This window comes from Choloepus didactylus, chromosome 10 (assembly GCF_015220235.1).
Source record: "Choloepus didactylus isolate mChoDid1 chromosome 10, mChoDid1.pri, whole genome shotgun sequence".
NCBI classification, from domain to species: Eukaryota; Metazoa; Chordata; class Mammalia; order Pilosa; family Megalonychidae; genus Choloepus; species Choloepus didactylus.
In genome coordinates, this window is record NC_051316.1 from 10,851,796 (window position 1) to 10,877,253 (window position 25,458).

The 25,458-nt window shown below is 51.5% G+C and overlaps 1 protein-coding gene and 1 pseudogene across 3 annotated transcripts in view; one reads left to right on the plus strand and one right to left on the minus strand.

Annotated features, from left to right (window-relative positions):
• Nucleotides 1-7,872: 7,872 nt before the first annotated feature.
• The window catches only part of LOC119504678 (caspase recruitment domain-containing protein 19-like), a 69,194-nt gene continuing 51,608 nt past the window's right edge, over nt 7,873-25,458 (minus strand). Inside the window, exons 1-6 of one of the 3 annotated variants that reach the window (XM_037797083.1) lie at nt 25,329-25,454; nt 12,298-12,440; nt 10,109-10,262; nt 9,040-9,099; nt 8,780-8,851; nt 7,873-8,194 (exon numbers count right to left, since the gene is read on the minus strand). In XM_037797083.1, coding sequence (XP_037653011.1) covers nt 8,079-8,194; nt 8,780-8,851; nt 9,040-9,099; nt 10,109-10,262; nt 12,298-12,440; nt 25,329-25,335 — 552 coding nt within the window. In that variant the 5' untranslated portion in view covers nt 25,336-25,454 and the 3' untranslated portion in view covers nt 7,873-8,078. Of the gene's footprint in view, nt 8,195-8,779; nt 8,852-9,039; nt 9,100-10,108; nt 10,263-12,297; nt 12,441-25,328; nt 25,455-25,458 lie in introns of those variants that run through there. The other 2 variants (XM_037797078.1, XM_037797082.1) reach the window with 2 other exon arrangements.
• LOC119545550 lies at nt 17,902-18,806 on the plus strand (annotated as a pseudogene).

A 25,458-nucleotide genomic window follows, 5' to 3' on the forward strand; every position in this document is an offset into this window, starting at 1 on the left:
ATATGACAGAAAGCTGGAGGTAAACTGGTCTCGTTTCTTTGTCCCCAGGCTCCTTCTTGGCCCCGCACCCGGCTCTCTGGGTTCTCCCTGCCAGCCACCCGCCCCGACCAGGGTGCCACCTCAGTTGGACAACTCCCTGGTCCCCACCAGACCCAGCCTGCAGCCTCCTCCAGGAAGCCCTCCAGGCATGCATGCGGGCCTCCCCTGGCTGCACCGGAGGCTTGGGGGAGCCCTGGCATTGCAGGGGGGCTAGCTGCCACCACACATGTGACAGCCCCAGCTGCATTCCAGTGTCATGGGGCAGCACTGGGGAAGCGGCCTTGGTCAACAGATGGCTCAGCTCCTCCTTGGCCAGAACAGGAAGTTCACCCAATGGGGGACTGGCAGGCTGGGGGCTCTGCAAGTTCCAGGCCCCTCCAACTCTCCCCAGTGCCACACACCCATGCAGAACCCCAGCCCAACTGCTGTCACCCCCTCATCATCATTCCTCCCTCGCCACCTCCTGCATGCCCTCCACTGACCACTGCCCAATGCTGCCCCATCCTCTGGTCAGTCCCACTGCCCACCCTTGGGTGCCACGGGAAAGAATCTCCATCCCCTTGCTGGAGTGGGTTAGCATGGCAGGGGCAGCGTGCCCCCCTGGATTTGGGGTGTCTGGTCCAGGCCCCCCCAGTCCCCCACCCCAGGGCAGGCCCGACAGACCCGGCTGGGAGCTCAGGAGGTGTTGGCACCGGGAACGGGGGGCTGGTACCCTGCACCCCCTGCAGGCCGAGGCCTCCCAGCTCTTCTCAGGCACTGCCACTCAAGCACCGTCCTCCTTTAAGGTGTGTGGTTCTCTGTGTCATGGCTGGGGGGCCTTGGCCAGGCTGTGTCTGCCCCAGAAGGGCACCACCACGACCAGGGATAGGGATGGCTGAGAGACTGATGATAGGTGATAGGTTAGATGGATGACTGATAGATGGTGGATAGATGATGGAGATAGATGATAGTGGGTGATGGAGATAGATTAGATAGGTGATAGATGATAGATAGATGATTAGATAGATAGATAGATGATAGATGGATAGATGTAGATGATAGGTAGATGATGGAGATAGATGATAGTGGGTGATGGAGATAGATTAGATAGATGGATAGATAGATATAGCTAGCTAGCTAGTTAGCTAGATGATAGATGATATAGATAGATATAGATAGATGATAGATAGATAGATGTAGATAGGTGGATGATCAAGAGAAATGATAGAGATAGCAAGAAGATGGGTAGATGATAGATTAGATAGATGACTGATAGAAGGTGGATAGATGATGGAGATAGATGATAGGGGTGATGGAGATAGATTAGATAGATAGGTAGATGATAGATGAGACGTGAGATAGAGGATAGATGAGATAGATATGGATGATGGATGTAGATGATAAGTGGATGATAGAGATAGAAGATAGATGATAGGTTAGATAGATGACTGATAGATGATGGATAGATGATGGAGATAGACGATGGAGATAGATGATAGGTGGATGGTTAGATAGATAGATACAGATAGATGATAGATGTAAGATGATAGATGGATGATAGATGATAGAGATAGAAAGAAGATGGATAGATTGATGATAGATTAGATAGGTAGATGATAGATGATAGATGATAGATGATATGATAAAACCACACAAAACACATGTAGACTTGGTAAGTCCTTACAAGGCAGTCCCCAGGGAGCATTCCCTGGGTGAGGATGTAGTCCTTTGCCAGCCCAAAGCCCCCCGAGCCCCCCCCATCACAGCCCCTGGGTGTCACCCTGTCTTTTACAGCCATCACTTGCTGTGTTTCCTTATAGCTGAAGTCTCCTGGTTGCACCTTCAGACCCTGTGCTTTACCTTGCCCAGGCAAATACCGGACACGTCCTTTAAGGCTTGTTTAACGTACCCCCACCCCACCCCCATTCCTCCCCTCTCTCTGTTCAGACAATTTCTCTATCGAGGGCTCTGTTCTTTTGACCCAAGCAGGGGAAAGCTGGGGCCAGTGTGGGGTGACGGCCACCTCTGGCTATAGAAGAGGGCCCCATGGTGCGTGCTGCTTGGCTGGTGGGGGAGCTAGAGGCAAACTCTTTCCCCCTCACTCACACCACCCACCCATGCCCCAGGAAAATACACCGCAGCATCTGGGACAAGCCCAGGGCCCCCGAAGGCTGCATCCTGACCCCTCTGCCGCCTTCCCCCCTGTCTCCCTGCTCCCCCATCCACCCAGCTGTCCTCCCCCAACTCCCCTTTTCTCTCTCCCTCCTCCATTCCCCCCCCACCCATGCTCTTTCTCTCCTGTCTGCTTTCATGGAAGTATATTCGTATTTCCTCATTGCATTACTTTGAAAAGTCCAGGAACTAATGCTTTCATGCTTTACTTCCCTTTTCCTCTCACGTATCTGTTTTAGGGGAAACCACTACATCCAGTTGTTGCATCATGTTTGGACTGGAGTCTCACAGCGAGCGGCCCCTGGCATCTCCTCGACCCTCCTCCTCCAAGCCCCTCTGAGACCCTGCTGGGGGGCTCAGCCTCGGCCTGGGGATGGCTCCCCCGTCCCAGGCCTGCTCGTGGGAATCCTGATCCCAGCTGCCACTTCTCAGGAGCTCCCAGGAACTGGGAGCCGGACCTGGCGGAGGGAGGTGAGGGGCCCTGTGGACGGAGCTTCAGCTGCACCCCCAACTCTCCAGCACTGCCCCCATTCCGTGACCAGGGGCCAAGCGGCTTCCATCCTGTCTGCCCGAGATCCAGGTGTCAGAGGCAGACTCGGGGAGGAGTCCGATCCTTGCAGCCAGGCAGAAGTGGGGTTTGGGGCAGGGGTTTGGGAAAGCCCCATTGCCAGCCTGTGGGGGACCGTGGCAGGGCCCCTCTGGAGCCATCCATGAAGGGGGAGCACAGCTCTGGCCCCGCAAGGGAGATGACCCAGCAGGAACCGGATGATGTGACCTCAGTTTTCAGCAGTGTCAGCGCCCCCCGGCCATCTCCCCCACCCCACCCCCTGAGCCCTGCAGAGTCAACATGTTTATTTTCCTCTCTGGGTGAGGAACCCTGCCTTGTGCAAGAGGCAGCTGCATTTCCGGGCCTGGCAGCCTTCTGAACCGGTTGTCTCTGGCCCCACCTCGTCTGTCCCCTATCCCTGAACCGTCTCCTCCCTCCAGAGCCCTGCTGCGGGATGGAGGAGCTCCAGGGCTCATGGGGTCCGGCCCTGCACACATCCCTCTGTGGTGGGAGCTCCCCTCTTCCAGCCCCCACACAGCCCTTGAGAACTGGGGGCTGCTGCAGCCAGGAGGAGGGACCCATCTGTTCTTACTGGAGCATCAGGGAAGGCTTCTTGGAGGTGGCAGCACTTAACCCAAACCCTGCAGGATGAGTAGACAGGGTGCGGTTAATAAAGAGCAGTCCAAGCAGAGGTGCAGAGGCACAGAACACAAGGGTTTTGGGGGGTTGGGGTGCAGAGGCTGGCAGGGAGCTGGGGGCCTGGGGGCACATGGAGAGAGTCAGGTTCTGGCTTTGCCTGAGGGCCCTGGCGGGGCCCCAGTGGGGAAAGGGGTCCGTGGTACCTTTTATACACACCTATGGGTTGAATTCATTCTGGATCGGGGGCTTGGTTGGATTTGCAGGCATGCTCGCAGATGCCCAGGGCTCTCTGGGGATGGCGTTTTAGGTGACTGGGAGCCGAGGAGGGGCTCCAAGATCAGCAGGGACTATGACACGTCCTGCTGGGGTCCTTGCACCCCCTCTGCTCAGGGGCCCGATCCATCTGCCTTCCAGACACTTCCAGACATCACTGTAAGAGCCTTCACCCACTTCCTGGCGTCCGTCTCTCCTCACCACAGTGGGGCCAGGCTCTGGGGACTGTTTCCCCAACACTGCCTCGGTGGGAAGTAGAGGCAGGATTTTCATGTGCCTTGCAGCCTCTCCCCTCACCTCGAGGGGCATATCTGCCCTGACGGCCCTTCACCCAGCTGCACCTGTCAAGGCACCAGGAAAAAAATGGAAGCCCCTCCGCAGATTCTTCTTTAAGATTGTGGTAACATATGGGTAACATTAAACTTGCCATTTTAGCCATTTTTAAGCATACAGCTCAGTGGCTTTAGTTAGTTCTACAACGTTGGGCAACCATCACCACCATCCATTGTTAAAACATTTTCGTCACTCCCAACAGAAACGCTGCACCCATTTAGCAATAACTCCTCCTTCCTACCCCAGCCCCAGCCTCAGCCCCAGCCCCAGCCCTTGTACCCTCAAATCTACTTTCTGTTTCTATGAATTGGTTTATTCTAGATATTTTATATAAGTGGAATAATATAATATTTGTTCTTGTGTGTCTGGCTTGTTTCACTCAACATGATATCCTCGAGGTTCATCCATGCTTATCATGTGCTTCAGGACTTTGTTCCTTTTTACGGCTGTATAATATTCCGGGGTATGGATATACCACATTTGGTTTATCCATTCATCAGTTGATGGACATTTGGGTTGCTTCCACCTTTTGGCTATTGGAAATAATGCTGCAATGAACATTGGTGTGCAAGTATCTGTTTGAGTCCCTGCTTTCCATTCTTTTGGGGTCTAACCCTGGAAGTGGATTTTCCAGGTCTTATGATAACTCTAACTTTCTGAGGAACCACCAAACTATCTTCCACATGGCTGCATGTACAAGTTTTGTATTCTCACCAGCAATGTACAAGGCTTCCTATTTTCCCACATTCTTAAAAACATTTGTTATTCCCCATTTTCTTAATAACAGCCACCCTGCTGAGTGTGAAATAAGATCTCATTTCAGTTTTGATTTTCATTTCCCTGATGGCTAATGATGTTGGGCAACTTTTCATGTGCTTATTAGCCATTTGCTTATCTTCCTTGGAGAAACGTCTAGTCAAGTCTTTTGCTCATTTTTAAATTGGGTGGTTTGGCTTTTTGTTGTTGAGTGTTAGGTAACTCTTTATATATTTCAGATATTCAACTCTTACTGGATGTGTGATTTGCAAATATTTTCTCCTGATCTGTGGGTTGTCTTTTCATTTTCTGGACAGTGTCCTTTGAACCACAAAAGTTTTTAAACTTGACGACGTCCAGTTGATCTATTTCACTCTGGGAACTGGGGAAGGAATTTAACCCCAGGAATTTGGCACAGGTGAAGGCTCAGAGGTCTGCAGAACCAGTTCTAGTTTGGACTCTGCCGTAGGGCTAAAGCTGCTGCCTCGGACCCTGGGGCTGGGGAGTGCGACGCAGGGGTGGGGCTGTGGCGGGAAGCCCCCCTGTCCCTCTGGCCTGGCTGGGCAGCCTGGCTGCAAAGGAGTCTGGGAAATGCGGCTTGTGACCTTCCAGGCCCCGGACGGGCACCAGAGGGGGCTCTGGAGGTAGAGGTAGCAGGGTCACCATATCCGTCACCCCAGGGCCCAGGCTAAGGGTAGCCAGAGGGGTCACAGGGGGCAGGGTGGGCAAGCACAGACACGCTCCATTAAAACAGTGCCCTCATGGCCCTCAACTGGGGTGCACTGAGAGAAAAACGTGCATCTACCTGCACTTTCCAGCAACGTGCTGAATTCACCAAACTCCTTCTGCGTGAACAGTGTAGGGCTGTAACACTGAGCCAAATGCTCGAGGTGTCTTCTCCCCATTTTACAGATGGGGATACTGAGGCTCAGCCTGGGAGACACATGCCCAGGGTCCTGCAGCTTGGAAGGAAAGGAATGAGATTGTAACTCAAAAGGGGCTCTCTTAAGAGCCCGTGCAGCAGGCCAGCTGAGCAGATTAGGATTATTGTAATTAGCACATGGATTTGCTGGGTGGCTCCTGCTGTCTGCAAATTCCTCTTGCCACCCCCTCTCCGACCTTGTCTCCCGCTTGCATGTGCTTTGTAAACCGTCCCCCCAAAGGGCGCCTGAGTCTCCCCCTGCCCGAAACCTGTGAACAGGGCACAGATGGGCCCCCAGAACCCCCTCCCCCATGTGAACCCAGGCTCAGGCGAGGCACCCACAGGGACCGGGCTCCCCAGCCCCGGACCTCCATCCTGCAGGGCAGCCCTGGGACCCTCCCCGACAGAGGACAGTCCGTCTGGAAACCCCCAGGGAAAATGCAAACTCATGATGATTCTGCAGGTTGGCATGGATCCTTGTTTCCCTAAGAAAAGGCTCTGGGGGAAGCCGACGGGGCAGGGGTTGGGATGCAGAGGGGGTGGGGTGGAGAGGAATACCTGGGTGCCCCAGTCTCCCCAGAAGCTCTGCAGGGGGTGAGGAGGGGAGGTGGCTGGGGCAGGAGACCCCTGTCTCTCAGCTGCTGGGTGGCTGGCCCTGGTCCCCCACTTTGGCTCCCTTATCTATAATTGATGATGATGGAGAGGAGGGGCTTTATAAGGGAGAGCATAGTGACATGGCCCCGTGGAGGGAAGTGGGGGTCCAGGCCCCAGCCACAGCCCATGCAGCCTGACAAGCAGAGGGCAGCTAGAGGCAGGGACCCAGACGGGGCCTGAAAATGGAAACGGGGCGAGCCCCCCATTTCCCTTTAATTCGTAGGTCCCCTGGTGCCCACGAGGGCTGCTCAATAGGATCCTGAAGCTCGAAGCTGTTCTAATTCAAGGGAGGGGCTCCATGCCCCCCACGTGGGGCAGAGGGGCCCCTGGCACCGAGCACAATGAACGGCTGGATGTGGTGGAACCCCAGGCTGTCCGGGGAGGGCGGGAGGAGCCTGTGCTGAGGACCTCAAATTGCAATGGCATTTTTCATCTCTACAAGTTCTAGAAGGTTCTGTGGGTTGCTTTCTTCTCAGAGTTTAGGTCCTGTCTCTGCTGACTGAATGCGTCTGAACACACACTCAGAGGCCCTGTTTTATCCCCTCTGCAGCAGGCTGTGACCTGAAGTGTCTTCAGGGTGGAGAGCTGAGCCTTGAACTCTTCTGGAGAGACCCTCGCTGTGGAATCCTGAGAGGGGCCTGGGGTGGGGCAGGGGGTCCGTGTCCAGCCTGGAGGCTCCCTGACAATCAGGGAGCTGCGCGGGCCCTGGGACAGCTTCTTAGTTCTCCCCCCACCCCCCAAGCCCACCCCCCGGCTGATGGTGGGGGGGCCGGGGACCTCGGTTCCAGGGACACTGTGGTGACCGAGGGTGGGGGTAAGGAGGGCAGGGTCCGTGTCCCATCCCAGTGACCAGACGATGACAATGAGGCCATCGTCAGGTGGCAGGCAGGGCAATCCCAGGACATGTCACGTGGGGGTCTTCAGGAGGGACAGCAGGGGTGGGGAATGGGGGGAGCAGTGGACAAGTGTGGCTTGAGCTCAGACCCAGCTTCGGTCGCACTTCTCCCCTGGGCAGTAACTTCCGCCCTCTGCACCTCGGTCTCCCCATCAGGAACGTGGGGGTGAAAATGCCCCCCACCCCGTCCTGAGAAATGGGTGCTGACACACGTGGGCGCTGGGGCAGTGCCGGCCCCACAGGACTACAGAGGAGGCAGCAGAAGGGGGGCTTGTCCCAGGGGGAAGGCGGGAGATGGACAAGCACAGCGTGCAGGAACAGCCTCGGTGCAGGCTCAGAGGACGGGGAGCTGGGTGTTCCGGATGGAGCCGTCGTTTAAGAGGGGAAGCGGGAGACAAAGCTTGGCCTTTGATGGCTGGAGGACAGGGGGACCTGGGAGGGCAGCCCCAGTGGGCAGGGTTGGGGGGCAGAGGGAGACCCTGGTGGAGGTGTCCTCAATGGACCCGTGCGCTGGACCTGGGCCCCGGGCCACAGCGGGCGGTGCTGCACGCGTCTCAAGCCCACAGTCCCTGCTGGGGCAGCCTGAGAGCCAGAAACAACTAGAAAACCCTCCAGAGACAAGGCACCTTCCCTTCCCACTGTGGAACAGGGAGCAAGTCAGGCTGAGGTCTCCTTGAACTTTTAATGTCATCAAGCACCTTTGCAAGGCAGAAGTCCAGGCGATTCTTACAGAAATTATAAATAGTTAAAAATAAGCCTTTAAAAAAAAGAAATGCTCCGGGTCCCCACAGCAGGGCAGGGCTGGGGGACGGTCCTCGCGGCCCAGCGGGGCCCTGTGGGTTGGTGGCGGGCAGGGGTCCGGCGTCAGGTCAGGGCCCCCCAGGGTCGTCTGCCAGGAAGGCCAGCAGGTAGCGGCTGACGTGCCTCTGGAGGATGACGGGGGAGAAGCCAAGAACACGCCGGGCCCCGGGAAGCACCTTGGGGTCTGGAAGACAGAGCGGGGGGGTGGGGAATGGGGCAAAGACAATTAGACAGAAGAGGCCAGAACAGGGCCACCGCCGACCGGACGTCAAGTCTCTTCTCTCCAATAAGGCCCGATCCCAGAGAAAGGGTGCAGGGGCCTGGGGGAGCTGGGGGATCTTGTCTGCCGTCGGCCCCCAGAGACAGCTGGGTCCGTCACTGAAATGACCAGTCACAAGCAGAGCCTCTCAGTCCTCCACCTCTCAAACTCGAGTGACTTGATCGCCTCGCTGCCGTCCCAAGGGCTCGTCTTCCTCAGCTGACTCCGTGGGGCGGAGGGGACGTGAGAGTCTGGGAGCTTGTAGTTGGGAACCCCCCCAACCCCAGCAGCCCCGCCCTATCTCTCAGGAGCCTTGCCAGGTAGGTCCTGCCATCAGTTCCGCTTCAGAGGGGAGGAAACCGAGGCACGGAGAGGCCTGTGTCCCCACTTGGCCCTGCTTGTTGCCATGAGGTGGGCATGAGTCTGGGAAGAGGCCCCAGGTGTCAGGAGCTGCCCGTGGGCCCGGCAAGGCTGGGGGCGGGTGAGGGCACCCATGGGCTGGCGACGCACCTGGAGGGCAGCAGTACAGGAGGACAGCCAGGCCCGCAGCCACACCGAGGCAAGCCAGGAAGCTCATGGGTCCTGGGGACAAAGATGGGCGTGAGCAGGGGTGCCAGGCCCGCGGAGGTGCCAGAAGGGCCCACCCAGAGAGCACTTTGGAAGGAGTATCTCCACCAAGAGAAAGCCAGGAGTTGAGTCCAATGGGGTGGGGTGCTGGGAGACAGGGAGAGAGGGAGAGAGAGAGAGAGACAGCGGGAGCGGGCCGTTACCCCTGTCACTCAGCTCGTGTCTCTCCATGCCCGAGTCTAGCTCTGTGCAATCTGAGTTTTCTGGAGACAAAATTATAGAGCAAGCATTAGTTGGGGGGTGCCCAGGGAGGGAGGGGGGCCCAGCACCCAGGGTTGTCACCCGGACGCAAAATCCAAAGCCACTGCAGCCTCCCAAGGGCAGCTGTTTGCAGACCCCAGGAGGGTAACTGGGGTCGGCGCTGAGTGGGAAACTGCCACCAATCATGCCACCTCCAACCTCAGGGAGCCAAGCACAGCTTGGAACCTCCTCCTGTCCAGATCCCGAGGGGGGCCATCAAACCCTGGCGGCCATGGGCACCAAGGCAGCACAGATGGCTTGTCAAGCGGGCAATGTATTCCGGGTGCCTTGACAAGGTGCAGGCTGCTACTTTCGGGGAGGGGATATAGCTTTGGGCAAAGGGGCTTTCCTCCCAATCTTCCCGTTCAGGTGACTGACATACTGGACTGGAGGCCTGGAGGCACCCGGGAGCCATGGCAGGTGCTCTACTTGAAGTAGGAGTGTGACCCAGTCACACCTGACTTGTGACCCGGTGACCCTTCAAACCCACGGGAACTGTGAGGCTGGCCCAGCCATTCGGGCTCCCAGCCTCTAGTCTATGGAAATACTCTCAGGTGTGGAGGTGTTCCACATCGGCAAAACAGTGGGAGCAAACTCCAGCCCCAGGGCTGAGTTAAGTCAGGTACGCCCTCCGGAATACTATGCAGCCATGAACAAGGGGCAGCTGCAGGTGGAGAGCTGAGATGCCATGATTTCCAAGAGGTGCCGAGTTCACAAAGCAGAAGGCACAACCGCATGTACAGTTAGCTCCCTTTTGTGTCAAAATCAGCAGGAGAAAGAGAGATGGGGCAGCAGTTTTCTGTCTCTGGACGGACGGACAAGAAAATGCCCACAGGCTGGTGTCTGGGACGGAGACCCTGAACCCAAACCCACTGCACCTGAGGGCAAGGGCTTCAGACTTCCATGCCAAGGCCACCCTGCCTGGGTGGGGGGAGCTGGAGGGGCTGGGAGGGGGCTGGGCCCAGGGCTTACGCAGCGCGTGCCGGCTGGGCAGGCGGCTGTGCAGGGGCTGCGCGTGGAGGCACAAGGCGCGGTAGAACTCGCGGCAGTCCTGCTCGCTGCTCCGCTGCAGGTGGCTCAGGAGATCGCAGAGCCGCACACGCAGAGACGTCTGGGGGTTCCGGAACTGGAGAGCGGAAAGGCGGGTCAGGCCGCATGGGGGACTGGGGTGACCCCAGGCCACTCACCCAGCCTAAGCTCCCTCTGGGACTTGGAGCCAGCCCCCTGGGGGGGGGGGTGGCAGCCCCTGTCCCACTGTGTGGGCCGGCAACCTGGGGCTTAGAGAGGCCATGGGGCAAACACCGGGCAAGTGGCATGACTGGAGGCTTTGAAGCTTAAAATTTCGGCTGTGCAACCTCAGCAAGTGGCTTCACGTCTCTGAGACTTGGATTCTTCGTCTCAAAAGGGAGTAAGAAACCTTCATGGGAGGGTTGTTCTAGGGAACTGAGGTGAGGGCATAAATGCTAATTTGTATTACTTTGCAGTCTATAGGAGTTCAATTCAAATGTTTAAAAATTAAATCCTTGTACACTTTGGAGGACTGTATGTTAGTTGAATATATGTCAATAAAATTGCATTAAAAAAAAAACTAAATCCACCTTTGGGGAGAAAAGAACCAGCTCTTCTGGTGTGTGCGATGGAAAAATGTGTGGCTGTGAGTCTGGTGCCGCCACTTGGTGGCAGCATACCATCTCTACATGGCTGCCCGCCAGAGGGACTTGAACCTCAAGCTGAGCACGGAGAGAAGTCCGTGGCAGGAGTCACGCCAACCTGTCACCAGGGGTATCCGCAAGGAAAGGAATGTGTGCTGGGAGGTAGGGGAAGGGGAGCTTCACCTTTTTTGGTATAAACTTCTGAAACTTTCCAAATTTTTTTTTACAATGGATGGGGGTGAGAATTTTAATCACAATAAGACATGAATATGAGCTCATAATTTTTAGAATTACCGTCTTACTTTAGTAACTTCAAAAAGTGGTTAAGCCAGTAGCAGGCTCCGTGTGGAATATTCCTGTTCTACAGTCAATCTGTCTCACCCATCCCACAGAGCTGTATGTCCCGACCCCTGACAGCCTGCTCCAAGCGAGGAAACTGAGGCTCCAAGAGGAGGAGGGACTCCCTTGGGGTCACCCGGCTGGGAAGCAGGCAGGTGGGGACCTGAACCCCCAAGCCCAAGCTGGTCTCCGGTGTCCACCTTATGGCCCCTCTCCTGGGTCAATGACCCGGGCCAAGACAACAAGGCAACAGTCTCCCTCCACGGGCAGGACACCCCCGGCTCTCCCACATGGGGGAAGGCAGATTCAAAAGCCCATTCCGGCCCTGCTGGATGGGCCCTTCCAGAAGTAGCCCAGGAGTTGCCTTCTGAGGCCCACTCAAAGGCTGGTGGTCAGGGGCAGGGCCAGGGCAAGGGGTCCCTCCAGCGCAGCAACCGCCCCAATGGGGCATGGCTCTGCGTCCTGGGTCCAGCCTGGCTCGGGTGCTCACAGGAGGGGCAGCCTTGGACTATGCCGCAACTTCTGGGCCCCAGCAGAATCCTTGTGGCTCCTCACAGGTGTGGTGAGACACAGGGGTCATTTGGACAAGGAGGGCAGATGGGCTGCTCTTGCCGGATGTCCCTCAGCACCTGATCTGGGGGTCCCCAGGGCTCTTATCACCCCCCTGCACAGACGGGGAAACTGAGGCCCATGGGGTGACCCTCCCTCATGGCTCGGTCCGGCCCCATGCATGGCTGTGGGAGCTCAAAGTCTCCACAGACTCCCCTGGGACGTGGGGCTGTGCGTGAGAATGATGTGGAAGCTGTGTCCACCCCCAGCCCTGGATTTCTGAAGGGACACTGAAGGCTGGCCAGTCCCTGAGCTGGGGCTGGGGCTCATTCCCTCCTGTTGTCCCCGCCACATCCTGCTCAACCCATTTGGCGGATGGGGAGACTGAGGCCCAGCTGCAGGCCTCGGGCTCTGCAGCCACATGTGCTGCCGTGCACTAGCACGTGTCGCCATGCGTCATCACGGGTTATTGTGTGTTGTCACGGGCTATCTCCTGTGACCCTCCCGGGAAGGGCCAGCAGCCCCAAGTTGAGGGGAAGGACCGAGGCAGGGTGGGAATGTTGGGCAATCCGGGTCACCCCAGGTGGCCCCCCAGCACCCCCACCCTCACCTCCTTAGCACCTTTTCCGCCTCCCTGTCGCTGAGGACCTGTGGGTGGTAGCGGTTCAGCTGCAGCACAATGCTGTCCACCTGCTGCTCGCTCAGACGCCCGCGTTCTGTCAGGAAAGGCGCGTCCTGTACCAGGCGGTCACAGAAGGTCGGCGCTGAGGGGCAGAGAGAGCACACGGGGCAGGGTGAGTGGGAGAAGGAGGATGCCCTCAGCCACAGGAGTGGGGCTGGGGGTACCCCACGGCCGGCCAAGAGCTGGCCGCGAGCTGCTGGGAGGCCTCGCTGGCGATGGAATGAGGTAGGAGCGGCGGGCAGCAGGGGCCATGGGGCAGCACCCATGGGAACCCCTGTTCCATGCCCGAGTTGATCGCAGGGAGTAACTCAGGGCCATCTCAGAAGGGCCCTGGGGACCCCCACACAGGGCTGCGAGGCCCCAGTCCCAAGCCGCGTTCACCGCCAGGGCTGGGCCAGGTCTTTTCTTTCAGAACCCCTGGGAAAGGGTCACTGCGCACTGTCCTTTCCATGGAGAACAATCCCTAGGATGACAGGCCCTTAAAGCTGGGGGGCCCAGGGTTCCTGAGGGAGAACAGGGGTGTCTCCCCACAAACCCCTAATGATGCATCCAGCTTCCCCAGGCACACGGGGGCTGCTGAGGCTTTAAATTTAAATTTATCTTTGGACTCAGAGCAGCCTTTATCTTGTTTGCTGTCTCTAGTGGCAGGTGCTTGGATTACGATTTGGAATGGGCATGGTTTTTTTACTTTAGAAAGGGTCTTTGAAAGTTGGAAGTTTTCAATTTTGAATGTTTTGTCCAAAACTGTCTCTTCTTATAGGTTAAAAAACCAAACAAATAAAGAAAAAAACTGCTTTTTCTTGATGAGAAATAGATTCTGCCCTGAGAGCCTGTGATCCATATACATGTATTGAGACTTAATAGGTTTAAAATCCATCACTCAAGAAATGTGAGATGCAAAAATGATAATTAGTCAGGGGAAGTCATCTCCTAAAAAAAAATGATTGAGACTGACAATTTCAAAATGTTATATAAGTATGTAAGTATATGTATGGATACTTGAACATAAGTACATGTATAGGGATGTATGTATGTTAAGGGTGACTCACTTATTCTTATTCTTGTATCTATCCTTAAGTTTGAAATTATTTTCAAATTAAATGTTTTCCGTTTTTAAATCCTGTTTGTACTCAACAACAAAAAAGACAAATGACCCAATTAAAAAATGGGCAAAAGACTTGAAAAGACATTTCTCCAAAGAAGACACATATGGCCAAAAAGCACGTGAAAAAATACCTGACATCATTAGCCATTAGGGAAATGCAAATCAAAACCACAATGAGATATCACTGCACATGCACTAGAAGGCTACTGTTAAGAAGACAGAAAACTACAAGTGTTGGAGAGGATGTGGAGAAAGAGAAATACTCATTCACTGATGGAGAGAATGGAAAACAGTGCAGCCACTGTAGAAGACAGTTTGGCACTTCCTCAGGAAGCTAAGTATAGACTTGCCATATGACCCAGCAATCCCACTACTAGGTATATACCCAAAAGAATTGAAAGCAGGGACTCGAACACACCAATGTTCATAGCAGCATCATTGCCAAGTGATGGAACAACCCAAGTGTCCATCAATCAATGACTGGATAAATCAAATGTGGTATATACACACAATGGAATATTATTCAGCTGTAAAAAGGAATGAGGTTCTGATACATGTGACAACATGGATAAACACTGAAGACACCTTGTTGAGTGAAATAAGCCACATATAAAAGGATTTGTATAATCTCACTTATATGAAATAATTAGAATAAACAAATTCATAATCTCAGACACTGGAACACAGGTTTCCAGCGGCTTGGGTGGGGGTAGAGAATTTTGAGTTAATGCTTAATTGGCATAGAGTTTCCGTTTGGGGTGACTGAAAAGTTTTGGTAATGGACAGTGGTGATGGGTAGCACAACATTCTGAATGTAATTAGCACCACCGGATTGTATGTGTGAATGTGGTTAAAAAGGGAAATTTTAGGTTGTGCATGTTATTAGAATAAAAACTAAACAACAAAAACGAAAACAAAAATGACTGTACAGCATGAAGTGACCCTAATGTAAACCATGGACTATAGTTAATAGCATAATTATAATAATATTGTTCCATCAGTGGTAACAAAATTAACACACTAATGCAAAGTGTTAATAACAGAACTTGGTGGATATACATGGGAGTTCTGTATTTTCTGCATCATTTTTTGTAAGTCTACTCTCTGACAAAAAAATTTTTAAAGCAAAACAACAACAACAAATCCTATTTGGACTTCTAGTTTCCGTTCTGACATAGTAAAGAGCTTAGAAGTCATCCCATCTTCCCAACAAGTAATAATCTGAATGAACTGGAAATCAAACATTCCTCCTAGATCTGTCAGAGAACCAAAGTCACAGAGCAAACTGACACCCCCAAAACTGGAGAGACAGGTGAATAGAGACTCACGGCTTGCCAGGTGCAGAAGTTGCTGGGAATGGGAAGGCACACTTAAAAGGTAAGTGACAAACTGCCGGAGGCTGTGTGTGAACCATCTTGAGAGTTAAAAAACTCCTCAGAGGAAAAAAAAACTTTTCCTCCTGCTTCCAACACGGGAAGAAAAGTAACCATTCTGAAATACACGCAGAGCATTCTGTTCTCCACCTGCCCTCAAGGGAAACTGCTTTACGAGGCTTACCCCCTTGGGGGAAGGGAAATCCCCAACTGCAGCCCCCTCCAGCCTTCCCGACTCACCTAAGGAGGGGTTTGGGGAGGGGGCAGATCTGAGAAGCACCCAAGCCCGGGGCTGGGCTCATAGATTAGAGAACGCATCTCCTCCCCCCACATTTTACCACCACATTATTGGATTTCAGTTCAGAGAACTTGAAGGCTCAGGCCCTATTTTAAGAAGGAATATCTAGGGAAACCCAAAGACAATATGGGGGAACAAAAACAAGGACACCAGAGGAAATTTTTAGCCTCTGACACCTATACATATAGTACACAGTAAACACAGCCTAACTCATAGTCAGAAACATAAACCCCTACACCTAAGTCCTAGTCACCTCTCTTCCTAGTACCTGATGCATCATGGCCAGCTTTCAAAAAAACAAAAATTATAAGGCATGCTAAAAGACAAGAAAAATACAGCCTAAAGAGACAAAGAAAGCATCAGAACTAGACTCAGGTGTGGCAGAGACTCTGGAATTATCTGACCAGGAATTTAAAATAACTAGGATTAGAACTATGCTAAGGTCTCTAGTGGGAAAAGCGGACAACATGCAAAAACAGACAGAAAACAGAAGCAGACAGATGGAAATTCCAAGAAATAATCAAAAGGAAATGAACAGAGATAAAGAATGTCTCTGATGGGATCTCCAGGAGATTCAACGTGTCTGAGGAAAGAATCAGTGAGTTTGAAGAGATTCTCTTTGCAAACTGAAAAGCAAGAAAGGAAAGAAGAATGATAAACATGGAACAGAATATCCAAGAATTGTGGACAATTACAAAAGGTGTAAGGGGAACACCAGAAGGAATATTTGAAGTAATAATGGCTGGGAATTTTTCACCAAGCCACAGATCCAGGAAACTCAGATCTATAGCTTTGCACCAAACCACAGATCCAGGAAATTGATCTAATAGATAGTTGGTTAAAATAGCAGCAAAAATGTACTGTGTGATAATAGCTAGTAGCTGAGTGAAGTGAATGATAATGTAAGAAGGAAAGGGAGGACGGAATTAATACTTACAAGTATCTGCACTACCCTTGAAGCAGTATAGTGTTATTAGAAAGTGGACTTAGATTAGCTGTAAATGATTACTGCAAACTCTATGGCAACCACTAAAATTTTTTTAAAAAGAACTATATTTAATAGGTTAAGGAAGGAGAGAAAATGGAATCATAAAATGACTAAAAACCAGGGAAGGCAGAAAAAGAGGGGAAGTTGTTTCTAAAAAAGAAACAAAGAACAAGTACAACAAATAGAAAACAGTCATGAATAAGTTAGATATTAATCCAACTATACCAATAATCACTTTAAACGTTAATGGTTTAAATACACCAATTAAAAGATAAAGACTGACATAATGGACTAAAAAAAACAAAACAAGTCCTGACTATATGTTGTCCACAAGAAACCCACTTTAAATATAAAGACACAGCTAGATTAAAAATAAATAGAGGGATGGATAAAACATACCATGCTAAGACAAATCAAAAGAATTAACTGATGAATTAATTTCAGAAAAGCAGGTTTCAGAACAAAGAAAATTATCAGGGTAAAAGTGGGGGCATTACTTAATTATAAAGGGGCCAATGCTCCAGGAAGACTTAATCTTTAATCTGTATGTGCCTAACAATGGAGCGTCAAAATACGTAAGGAAAAAACAGAACTGCGAGGAGAAATAGACAAATCCACAATTATAGCTGGAGATTTCAACACTCCTTTGTCGGTAATTAACAGATCCCACAGGCAGAAAATCTGCAAGGACATGGTTGAACTGAACGGCATCACCAATCAGCTAGATATAATTCACATTTACTGAATACTTAATCCAACAGCAGAATACGCAGACTTCTCGAGCTCTCATGGAACATTCATCAAGACAGGCCACATTCTGGCTCATGAAACACAAGTCAAGAATAGAAACCATGCGAAGTATCCTCTCAGACTGCAGTGGAATTAAACTAGAAATCAATGATGAAAGATAGCTGGAAAATGCCCCCAAATAATTGGAGATTAAACAACAAACTTCTAAATAACACATGGGTCAAACAAAAAGTCTTAAGAGAAATTTAAAAATATCTTGAACTAAATGAAAATGAAAAATATAACTTACCAAAATTTGTGGGATGCATTTTGCAAAAGCAGTGCTTAAAGGCAAATTTATAACATTGAATGCATATATTAGAAAAAGAAGACTTAAAATCAATAATCTAAATTTATACTTTTGGAAACTAGAGAAAGAAGAGCAATATAAACCTAAAGCAGGCAGAATAAAAAACAGAGCAGAAATAAATGAAATTGAAAATAGGAAAACAAAACAGAAAATCAACAAAACCCAAATCAACAAAAACAAAAGTCTGTGAAAAGACTAATAAAATTGATAAACCTACAGCTAGGCTAACCAAGAGAAAAAGAGAGAAGACACAAATTACTAATATGAGAAATGAAAAAGGGGCCATCACAACTGATTTCATAGATATTAAAAAGATTTTTTTTAAAAAGGAATATTATGAACAACACTACACCTACAAACTTGATAACGTAGATGAAATGGACCAATTATTTGAAAGAAACAATCTACCAAAACCCACACAAAGAGAAATAATCTGAATGGACCTATATTAACTAAAGAAATTGAATCAATAATTAAGAACCTTCCAAGACAGAAAGCACCAGGCCCAGATGGCTTTACTGGTGAGTTCTAACAAACAGTTAAGAAAGAAATGATACCAATTCTCTGTAATCTCTTCCAGAAAATAGAAGCAGAGGGAATATTCCACAACTTATTCTGTGAGACAATCATTACCTGAATACCAAAAGCAGATAAAGACATTACAAAAAGGAAAACTATAGACCAATTATCTTTCACCTACACAGTAGAAATCCTCAACAAAATATTAGCAAGTCAAATCCAACAAAGTATAAAAAGAATGATACACCATGACCAAGTGACATTTATTCTAGGTATGCAAGGCTGGTTCAGCACTCAAAAATCAATTAACGTGGCTTTGTGGCAGCCCCGGAGGAGGAAGATGGCGGCAACCTTAGTAGCTGCTCAAGAAGCCCAGCCAGTGCCGGCTTGGGGGCCGGAGGCGATCGCTCCCGACTGGGAAAACCGGGAAGTCTCCACAGGGACCACTATCATGGCTGTGCAGTTTGACGGGGGAGGGGTTCTGGGGGCCGACTCCAGAACAACCACTGGGTCCTACATCGCCAATCGCATGACTGACAAGCTGATTCCCATTCATGACCGAATTTTTTGCTGCCTTTCAGGCTCAGCAGCTAATATCCAGGCAGTAGCTGATGCTGTCACTTACTAGCTTGGCTTCCACAGCATTGAACTGAATGAGCCTCCACTGGTACACGCAGCAGCCAGCCTCTTTAAGGAGATGTGTTACCGATACTGGGAAGACCTGATAGCAGGAATCATCATCGCCGGCTGGGACCCCCAGGAAGGAGGGCAGGTGTACTCAGTGCCCATGGGGGATATGATGGTAAGGCAGTCCTTTGCCATCGGAGGCTCCAGGAGCTCCTATATCTATGGTTATGTTGATGCTACCTACCAGGAGGGCATGAGCAAGGAAGAGTGTCTGCACTTCACTGCCAATGCTCTTGCTTTGGCCATGGAGCAGGATGGCTCTAGTGGAGGAGTGATCTGCCTGGCAGCCATTGAAGAATCGGGGATAGAGCGGCAGGTACTTTTGGGAGACCAGATTCCCAAATTCACCATTGCTACTTTACCATCCCCTAAATACTGAGATTCGAGCATATAACGAGATACCCCATAAGGACCCCAAATTCAATAAACAGTTTGCCAAAAAGAAAAACAAAAATCAATTAATGTAATTCATCACATCAACAGGCTAAAGAAGTAATATCATACGATCAGATCAATAGATGCAGAAAAAGCAAAACATTCATTCATGGGGGAAAAAAAAACTCTCAGCAAACTAGCAATACAAGGGAACTTCTTCAACTTGATAAAGAACATGTACAAAATGAACTTCCACAACACCAAAAGCACGATCCATGAAAGAAAAAATTGAGAAGTTGGGCTTCATCAAAATGCAAAATTCCACTCTACAAAAGACACTGTTAAGAGAAAGAAAAGACAGTCCACAGACTGGGAGAATATTTGCAAAACACCTATCTGATAAGGGACTGCTATCTAAAATATACAAAGTATGCTTGAATAAGAAAACAAACAACCCAATTAAAAAATGGGCAAAAGATCCAGACACCTCACCAAAGATATAAAGATGATAAGCATATAAAAAGGTGCTCAACACTATATGTCATTAGGGAATTGCAATGATGAGATACTGCAACACCAAAAAAGCCAAAAAAACTGACACTACCCAATGCTGGTAAGAATGCAGAGCAACAGAAACTCTTCATTCATTGCTGGTGTAAATGCAAAGTGGTACAGCCATGTTGGAAGATAACTTGGCAGTGTGGTGGTTTGAAGCTGTGTGCACCCCAGAAAAACATGCTCTTAAATCTAATGCATTCCTGTGGCTGTGGACCCATTCTGATGAGGTTACTTCATTTAAGGTACAGCCCACCTCATTCAGGATGGGTCTTAATAAATGGAATGAATACAGAGAGAGAGGACGAGAGAGCATCATGGAAGAAAGAAGCTAAAAGTAATTAAACCCAGAAGAGAAGGGAGACACAGGCAGATGCCGCCATGTGCCTTGCCATGTGGCAGAGAAGCCAAGGATCACCCGCAGCCCGTCTTTGGGAAGAAAGCATCACCTTGACGATGCCTTGATTTGGACATTTTCCCAGATGCTAACTGTAAGCAAACAAATTCCCCTTTGTTTGAGCCGAATCATTTCATAGCATTGCTTTGAGCAGCCCAAGAAACTAAAACAGATTCTTACAAAGCTAAACATAGTCTCGCCAAAAAAACCAGCCATCATGCTCTTCAGTATTTACCCAAAAGAGATGAAAACCGATGTCCAAACAGAAACCTGCACATGAATGTTTATTGCAGCTTTACTCATAATTGCCAAAAACTGGAAACAGCCAAGATGTCCTTGGAAAGGTGAATGGATAAACAACCGTGGCCCAACCATACAATGGAATATAACTCAGCGATCGAAAGAAATGAGCATCAAGCCCTGAAAAGACGTGGAGGAATCTTACATACATATTGATAAGTGAAAGAAGCCATCTGAAAAGGTTACACACAGGTATGATTCCAATCACTGTATGATTCCAACCATAGCACATTCTGGAAAAGACAAAACTATAGAGATAATAAAAATTTCAGTGGTTGCCAAGGGTTCATGAGAAGGGAGGGAGGGTGGCATGAAGAGAGGGAGCACAGAGCATTTTTAGGGCCGTGAAACTATCCCATATGATATTGCAGTGGTGAATACAGTACATTGTGCATTTGTCAAAACGCTTCAGCCTGTACAACACAGAGTGAGCCCTACTGTAAACCATGGAATTTGTTAATAATAATGTAACAGTGTTGGTTCCTCAATTGTAACAAATGTATCAATGTAACCAATGTACCATTAGTTACATGTTGACTGATGCAAGATGTTAATAATAAAGGAAACTGGGTGGCGTGAGGGAATATACATGCAAATCTCGGAGATATGGGGGTTTGGGTGCAGACCACCACAATAAAGCAATTTTTGCAAAAAATAAAGTAAATCACTTGAATTTTTTTGATTCCCACTGTGGGGTGGTTTGGAGCTGTATGTACCCTAGAAAAACATGTTCTCAAATCTAATCCATTCTTGTGGGTGTGAACCCATTGTAATTAGGACCTTTTGATGAGGCTCCTTCAGTTAAGGTGTGACCCAGATCAATCTGAGTGGGTCTTCATCCTCTTACTGGAGTCCTTTTATAAAGTATGAAATTCAGGCAGAGAGAAAGCCATGGAAGCAAGAAGCTGAGAGCAAAGGAGCCCGGAAGAGAAGGGGGAGACCAGGGGATGCCACCTTGTGGCAGAGAAGCCGAGGATCACGGGATCTGGTCTTGCAGAAGAAAGCGTCACCTTGGTTACACCGTGATTTGATTTTCTCGAACTCAAAGCCGTAAGCTAATAAATTTCCATTGTTTAGGCCAACCCATTTCATGATATTTGCTTTAAGCACCCTAGGAAACTAAAACACAGTACATATAAAAGTTTACATTTGAAAAAAAAGTTTACTAAAGTCTATTAAGTGTGCAATAACATTATGTCTAAAAAACTGTACATACTTTAATTAAAATGTGACACAAAGACAAGAATTGAGCACAGGCTGTTGGAAAAATGACGCCAATATCAACACAAGGTTGCCACAAACCTTCAATTTGTTAAAAAAAAAAACACAACAGCTGCGAAACACAGTAAAGCGAAGCACCATAAAATGAGGTATGTCTGCATCGGGACTCTGTACTAGCTGCTTGTTTTTCTGTAAATCTACAACTGCTGTAAAAAATAAAGTCTACTAATTTTTTAAAATCCTATTTGGAAACAAAAAGTTCCATTGTTGAAATTTCAAGGGGGAAAAAAAAAACAAAAAAAAACGAGGTCACAGAAAGCAGACGGGTGGACATTTATCTGATAGGGAGCCAGAGGGAACTTTCTGGAGTGATGGAAATGTTCTGTGTCTTGGTTTGGAGTGGGGTGGTAATTACATGGATGTGCACATTTATCAAAATGCATTGAGCTGTTCACTAAAAATGAGCACATTTTCCTGTAAGGTAAGTTATACCTCAACAAAGTTGATTTTTTTTTTCAATGGGGTCACTGTGATGGAAGAAGCAGGGCATGCCCTCTGATTTCATGGAGGGACAGAGCACAAGTGCAATAGCTCATGGTCCCAATATTTATCCTGTGACAACTATTGTGGGACGTGTGCATCAGGACCTGGTTTCAAGGCCATTTCGTTTGCTTGTGCAAAGGAATCACTTTGCCCGGGCTCTTTGCCAGGCCCTCACCCCAAATTCTAAATACCAAACCCCCCCTTTCCCTGAAAGCACCTGTGGTCTGTGGGGCCCTGCAAGGCCTCTGAGGTCTGAGGCCAGGTTGGGGACCCCCTACGTATCTCAGGGTGCCCGCCCCATGCAGATGCTCGGGGACCACAGTGACACAGCGGGATGCCCATGTCCTCAAGGGGCTCATGGATAGGGGAGGGGGCTGGCATTCACCCATCAACTGTGCAAACACCTACTCACCCCCCCCACACAGCTGCCCCTCTAACGAATAATATGGGGGGTGGTGGTGCTGGTTCACAGATGCTTCCTCCCTGCCCCGCCCCAGCCCATCATCCAGCGTGAGGTCGTGCAACATTTGGCCCCAGGTGAAGGAGGCTGGGGCTGGAAACAGTGGCTGAGCCCTCATAGTTGTATGACAGACAGACGGGCAGACTTGGCTGCAACACCCACCCCACTGAGGAAGCTGAGCCCTGGCCCCTGCCCAGGCCACACGGCCAGGACCCCAGCAGTCTGGCCTCAGCCCCTGCAGAATTAACCAGTACAACAACCTGTGTGTACCAGACAGGCCCACGTGCTGTGGGTACAGCAGGCTTTCTGTGCCCCAATAAACTCATCCTTGCAACAGCCCTGTAACGAAAGCACTACTAACTACCACCCCCGTCTTACAGATGGGTAAACTGAGGCACGGCGAGGAGATCAGGGCCAGCTAGTAAGTGACAGATCCAAGGCCCAGCGAGTTGAGGGGCCACCCCGTGACCTCCAAATGTGCTGCCCTCTCACATGTGCATGAACTGTGTAATTAGCCACATCATATCCGTCTACCAGGGACCAGAGCCAAGGTGTCCTGTCCAGCACTGCCTCCCAGGGTGTCACTACTCCATGAGCACCGGGCACAAATGAATGCACCCTGTAAGATCCTCCATGGGTAGATCCCCTGCCAGTCCCATGGCCACGGGCAAGGCTGGTACAGCCAGGCCGGGCCCTCCGCTGCCCCCGCATCATGAGTCACCAGCATGAGTCACCTCATACAGCCCAGACCGCACAGCTCCTGGGCACTCGGCGGCTTCCTGACGTTGACTGTGGCTGTTTGTAAACTGTGCACGCAAACCACACCCCAGAGCAGGCCCTGCAGAAGCACAGAAAGGGCACACGCAAAGGAAATGGCCTCGGAACCGGGTCCTGATGCACACGTCCCACAACAGTTGTCACACGATAAAGGAGGATGGAATCGCTTTGCCCGGGCTCTTTGCCAGGCCCCTCGCCCCAACGGGCGCCAGGAACAGGGACCCCCAACATGTCCCCCTCTGCCTGAACCCTCTGTCTTCTCAGCTTGGCATTCGAGGCGCTGTGGGAGCCAGCCGCACCCCCAGGTCTTCATGCCCAGCAGCTGCCAGCCTTGTCACCATGCCCCTCTCCCTGTCTTTCTGTCTGGCTGCCATGTGATCAGTTGCCGTTCCCCTCCTCCAAGAGACCCTCAGGCCCAGCCTCCACTGTGGCCTGGATACCTAGGTGTCAACCTCCGGAAGCCCCTCTTATCCTGCGCCTGAGTGGGTGAGCTGAGAGCACTCACTGCCCAGGTGCCAGCAGCTGCAGCCTCAGCCCAGTACCCACAGAAAGTGGGCCCCTGAGGGGTGTGTGCACAGAAGTGGGGAGTCTCACCCAGCCCTCCCAGCCTCACTTCCCTGTCCCTAAAATGAAGGGGTGTGATGTCCAGCAAACAGATCAGGGAGATGAGGTCCCTCCCTCAGAGCCTGTGGGGAGGCCCTGGCTGGCTGGGGTCTCCCAGCTCAAGGCCTCTTCCTGCAGGAAACCTCCTTGGATAGCCTGCTTCAGCCTCTGCTGACACCCAGCCCCTGGGGGCTCCAAGATGGCCTTTCTGGGTTCTGGGTCTCTTCTGATGCCCACACGGGCTCTGAGCAATCTGGGATGAAGAGGGGGTCTACAAGAAGTCTGGGGCTCTGGAGGCCTGGACAGGGCATGTCCACAGCTGCAGAGTCATGGTTGTAATCTGGGCTCTGCCACCATCCAGCTGTGTGGTATTATAATGGCCCAGCACCACCCAGTCCCTGCCTTCGTTTCCTCATCTGCACATAGATGCCACCTGTTCACAGGAGGCAATTAAGGACAGGAAGTGCCCAACACAGAGCCAGGTGGACTGTTTGTGCTCAGAGATGGCCACTGCAAATAAAGAAGAGTTTGGAGGGATGACAGAGCACAGGGGTGATGGCTAGCGCCTCTGCCTGCCTAGGATGGAATGCAGGTGTCCTGGAAGCCCTCAGGTGTCAGCCCATGTGTGCCAGATGCAGCCTGAGGCTCCAGAGAGTGCTGGGGAGAGAGGACTGGAGTCTTCTGGGGTCTCCCTGGCCCCAGGGCCACCTCATGATGACCTCTGCCCTCATGCAGGGGGGCTCTATGGAAGGAGGGGTGGCCTCTGGGAGCCCTTGCACCCTCCTGAAAGAGTTTTTCCAACAGTGGAAGGTCCACCCCAGAGCAGGGGGTGGGTCCCCAGATGTGGAGAGGCCCTGGGGGGATGGCGAGGGTGGAGATCCCCATTCCAGGAAACGAAATTGGAGGCCCAGGGGGTGCCCAGCATGGAGCATAAACAGCCTTGGAATCTCCGTCATCGTCCCTGAGTCCCCAGGCCTTTCTGGGACAAGGGGTGCAGCTGGCACCCGTGGATCCCACGGGAAGCCCAGGGGGCACCACCGATTTCCACAGGTGCCACGCGCTGTGCAGGAGCACACCCCGCCTTCCCTGCCACCACCCAGGTCCCAGCTCTCGGGGCGCTTGGCAGGATTAAGGGATTTGTCACCGTGCAAGAAGCACAGTAAGGCCGCAGTGACTGCTCCCCGCTGCTGGTTTATTCCGATTCTCTCCAACCTGCCCACAGGAGCGAGGCGACCACTCAGTCCCTCAAACTCTCCAAGACCTGGCTTGGCCTTGTGGACCCATGCCGGCCCTGCAAGGAGCCCGTGTCCTACCCTGCACCCTCGCAGAGGAGCGGCTCGGTGTGCTCCTGGGGGCCTGCCCTGACCCCCCCACCCCGGGATGGGTGCACCCTGCGAGTCGCCGTGCACTGACCCCCACCGTGCAGGCCCGCCGCCGGGGCCCTGGGGATGCCGCGCGCGAGGCTCCACTGGCATCGCCATTGTGTAGATGCGGGGCCCGGGCCGGGGAGGGCAGGCGACCCGGCCAAGGTCACACGGCCGGCCTCCGCGCCGGCCCCCTCCCGCGCCTGCAGCGAAGGAACGCGCCCCGGGGAGGGATCAGGGTGCTCCGCCCGGGCCCGGCAGTGCGCGCGGAACTCCCGCCTGCAGCCCCACGGGCCCCGCACTGACCTGTCATGGCGGCAGCCGCGGCCCCCGCTAGGCTGTGCCCGGCCCGTCCGCCTGGCCCGCGCGTCGGTCCGCAGCCCCGGCCAGGCCCCAGGGGCTCGGGTGACAGCCCCGCCCCTTCCGCCAGGCCCCG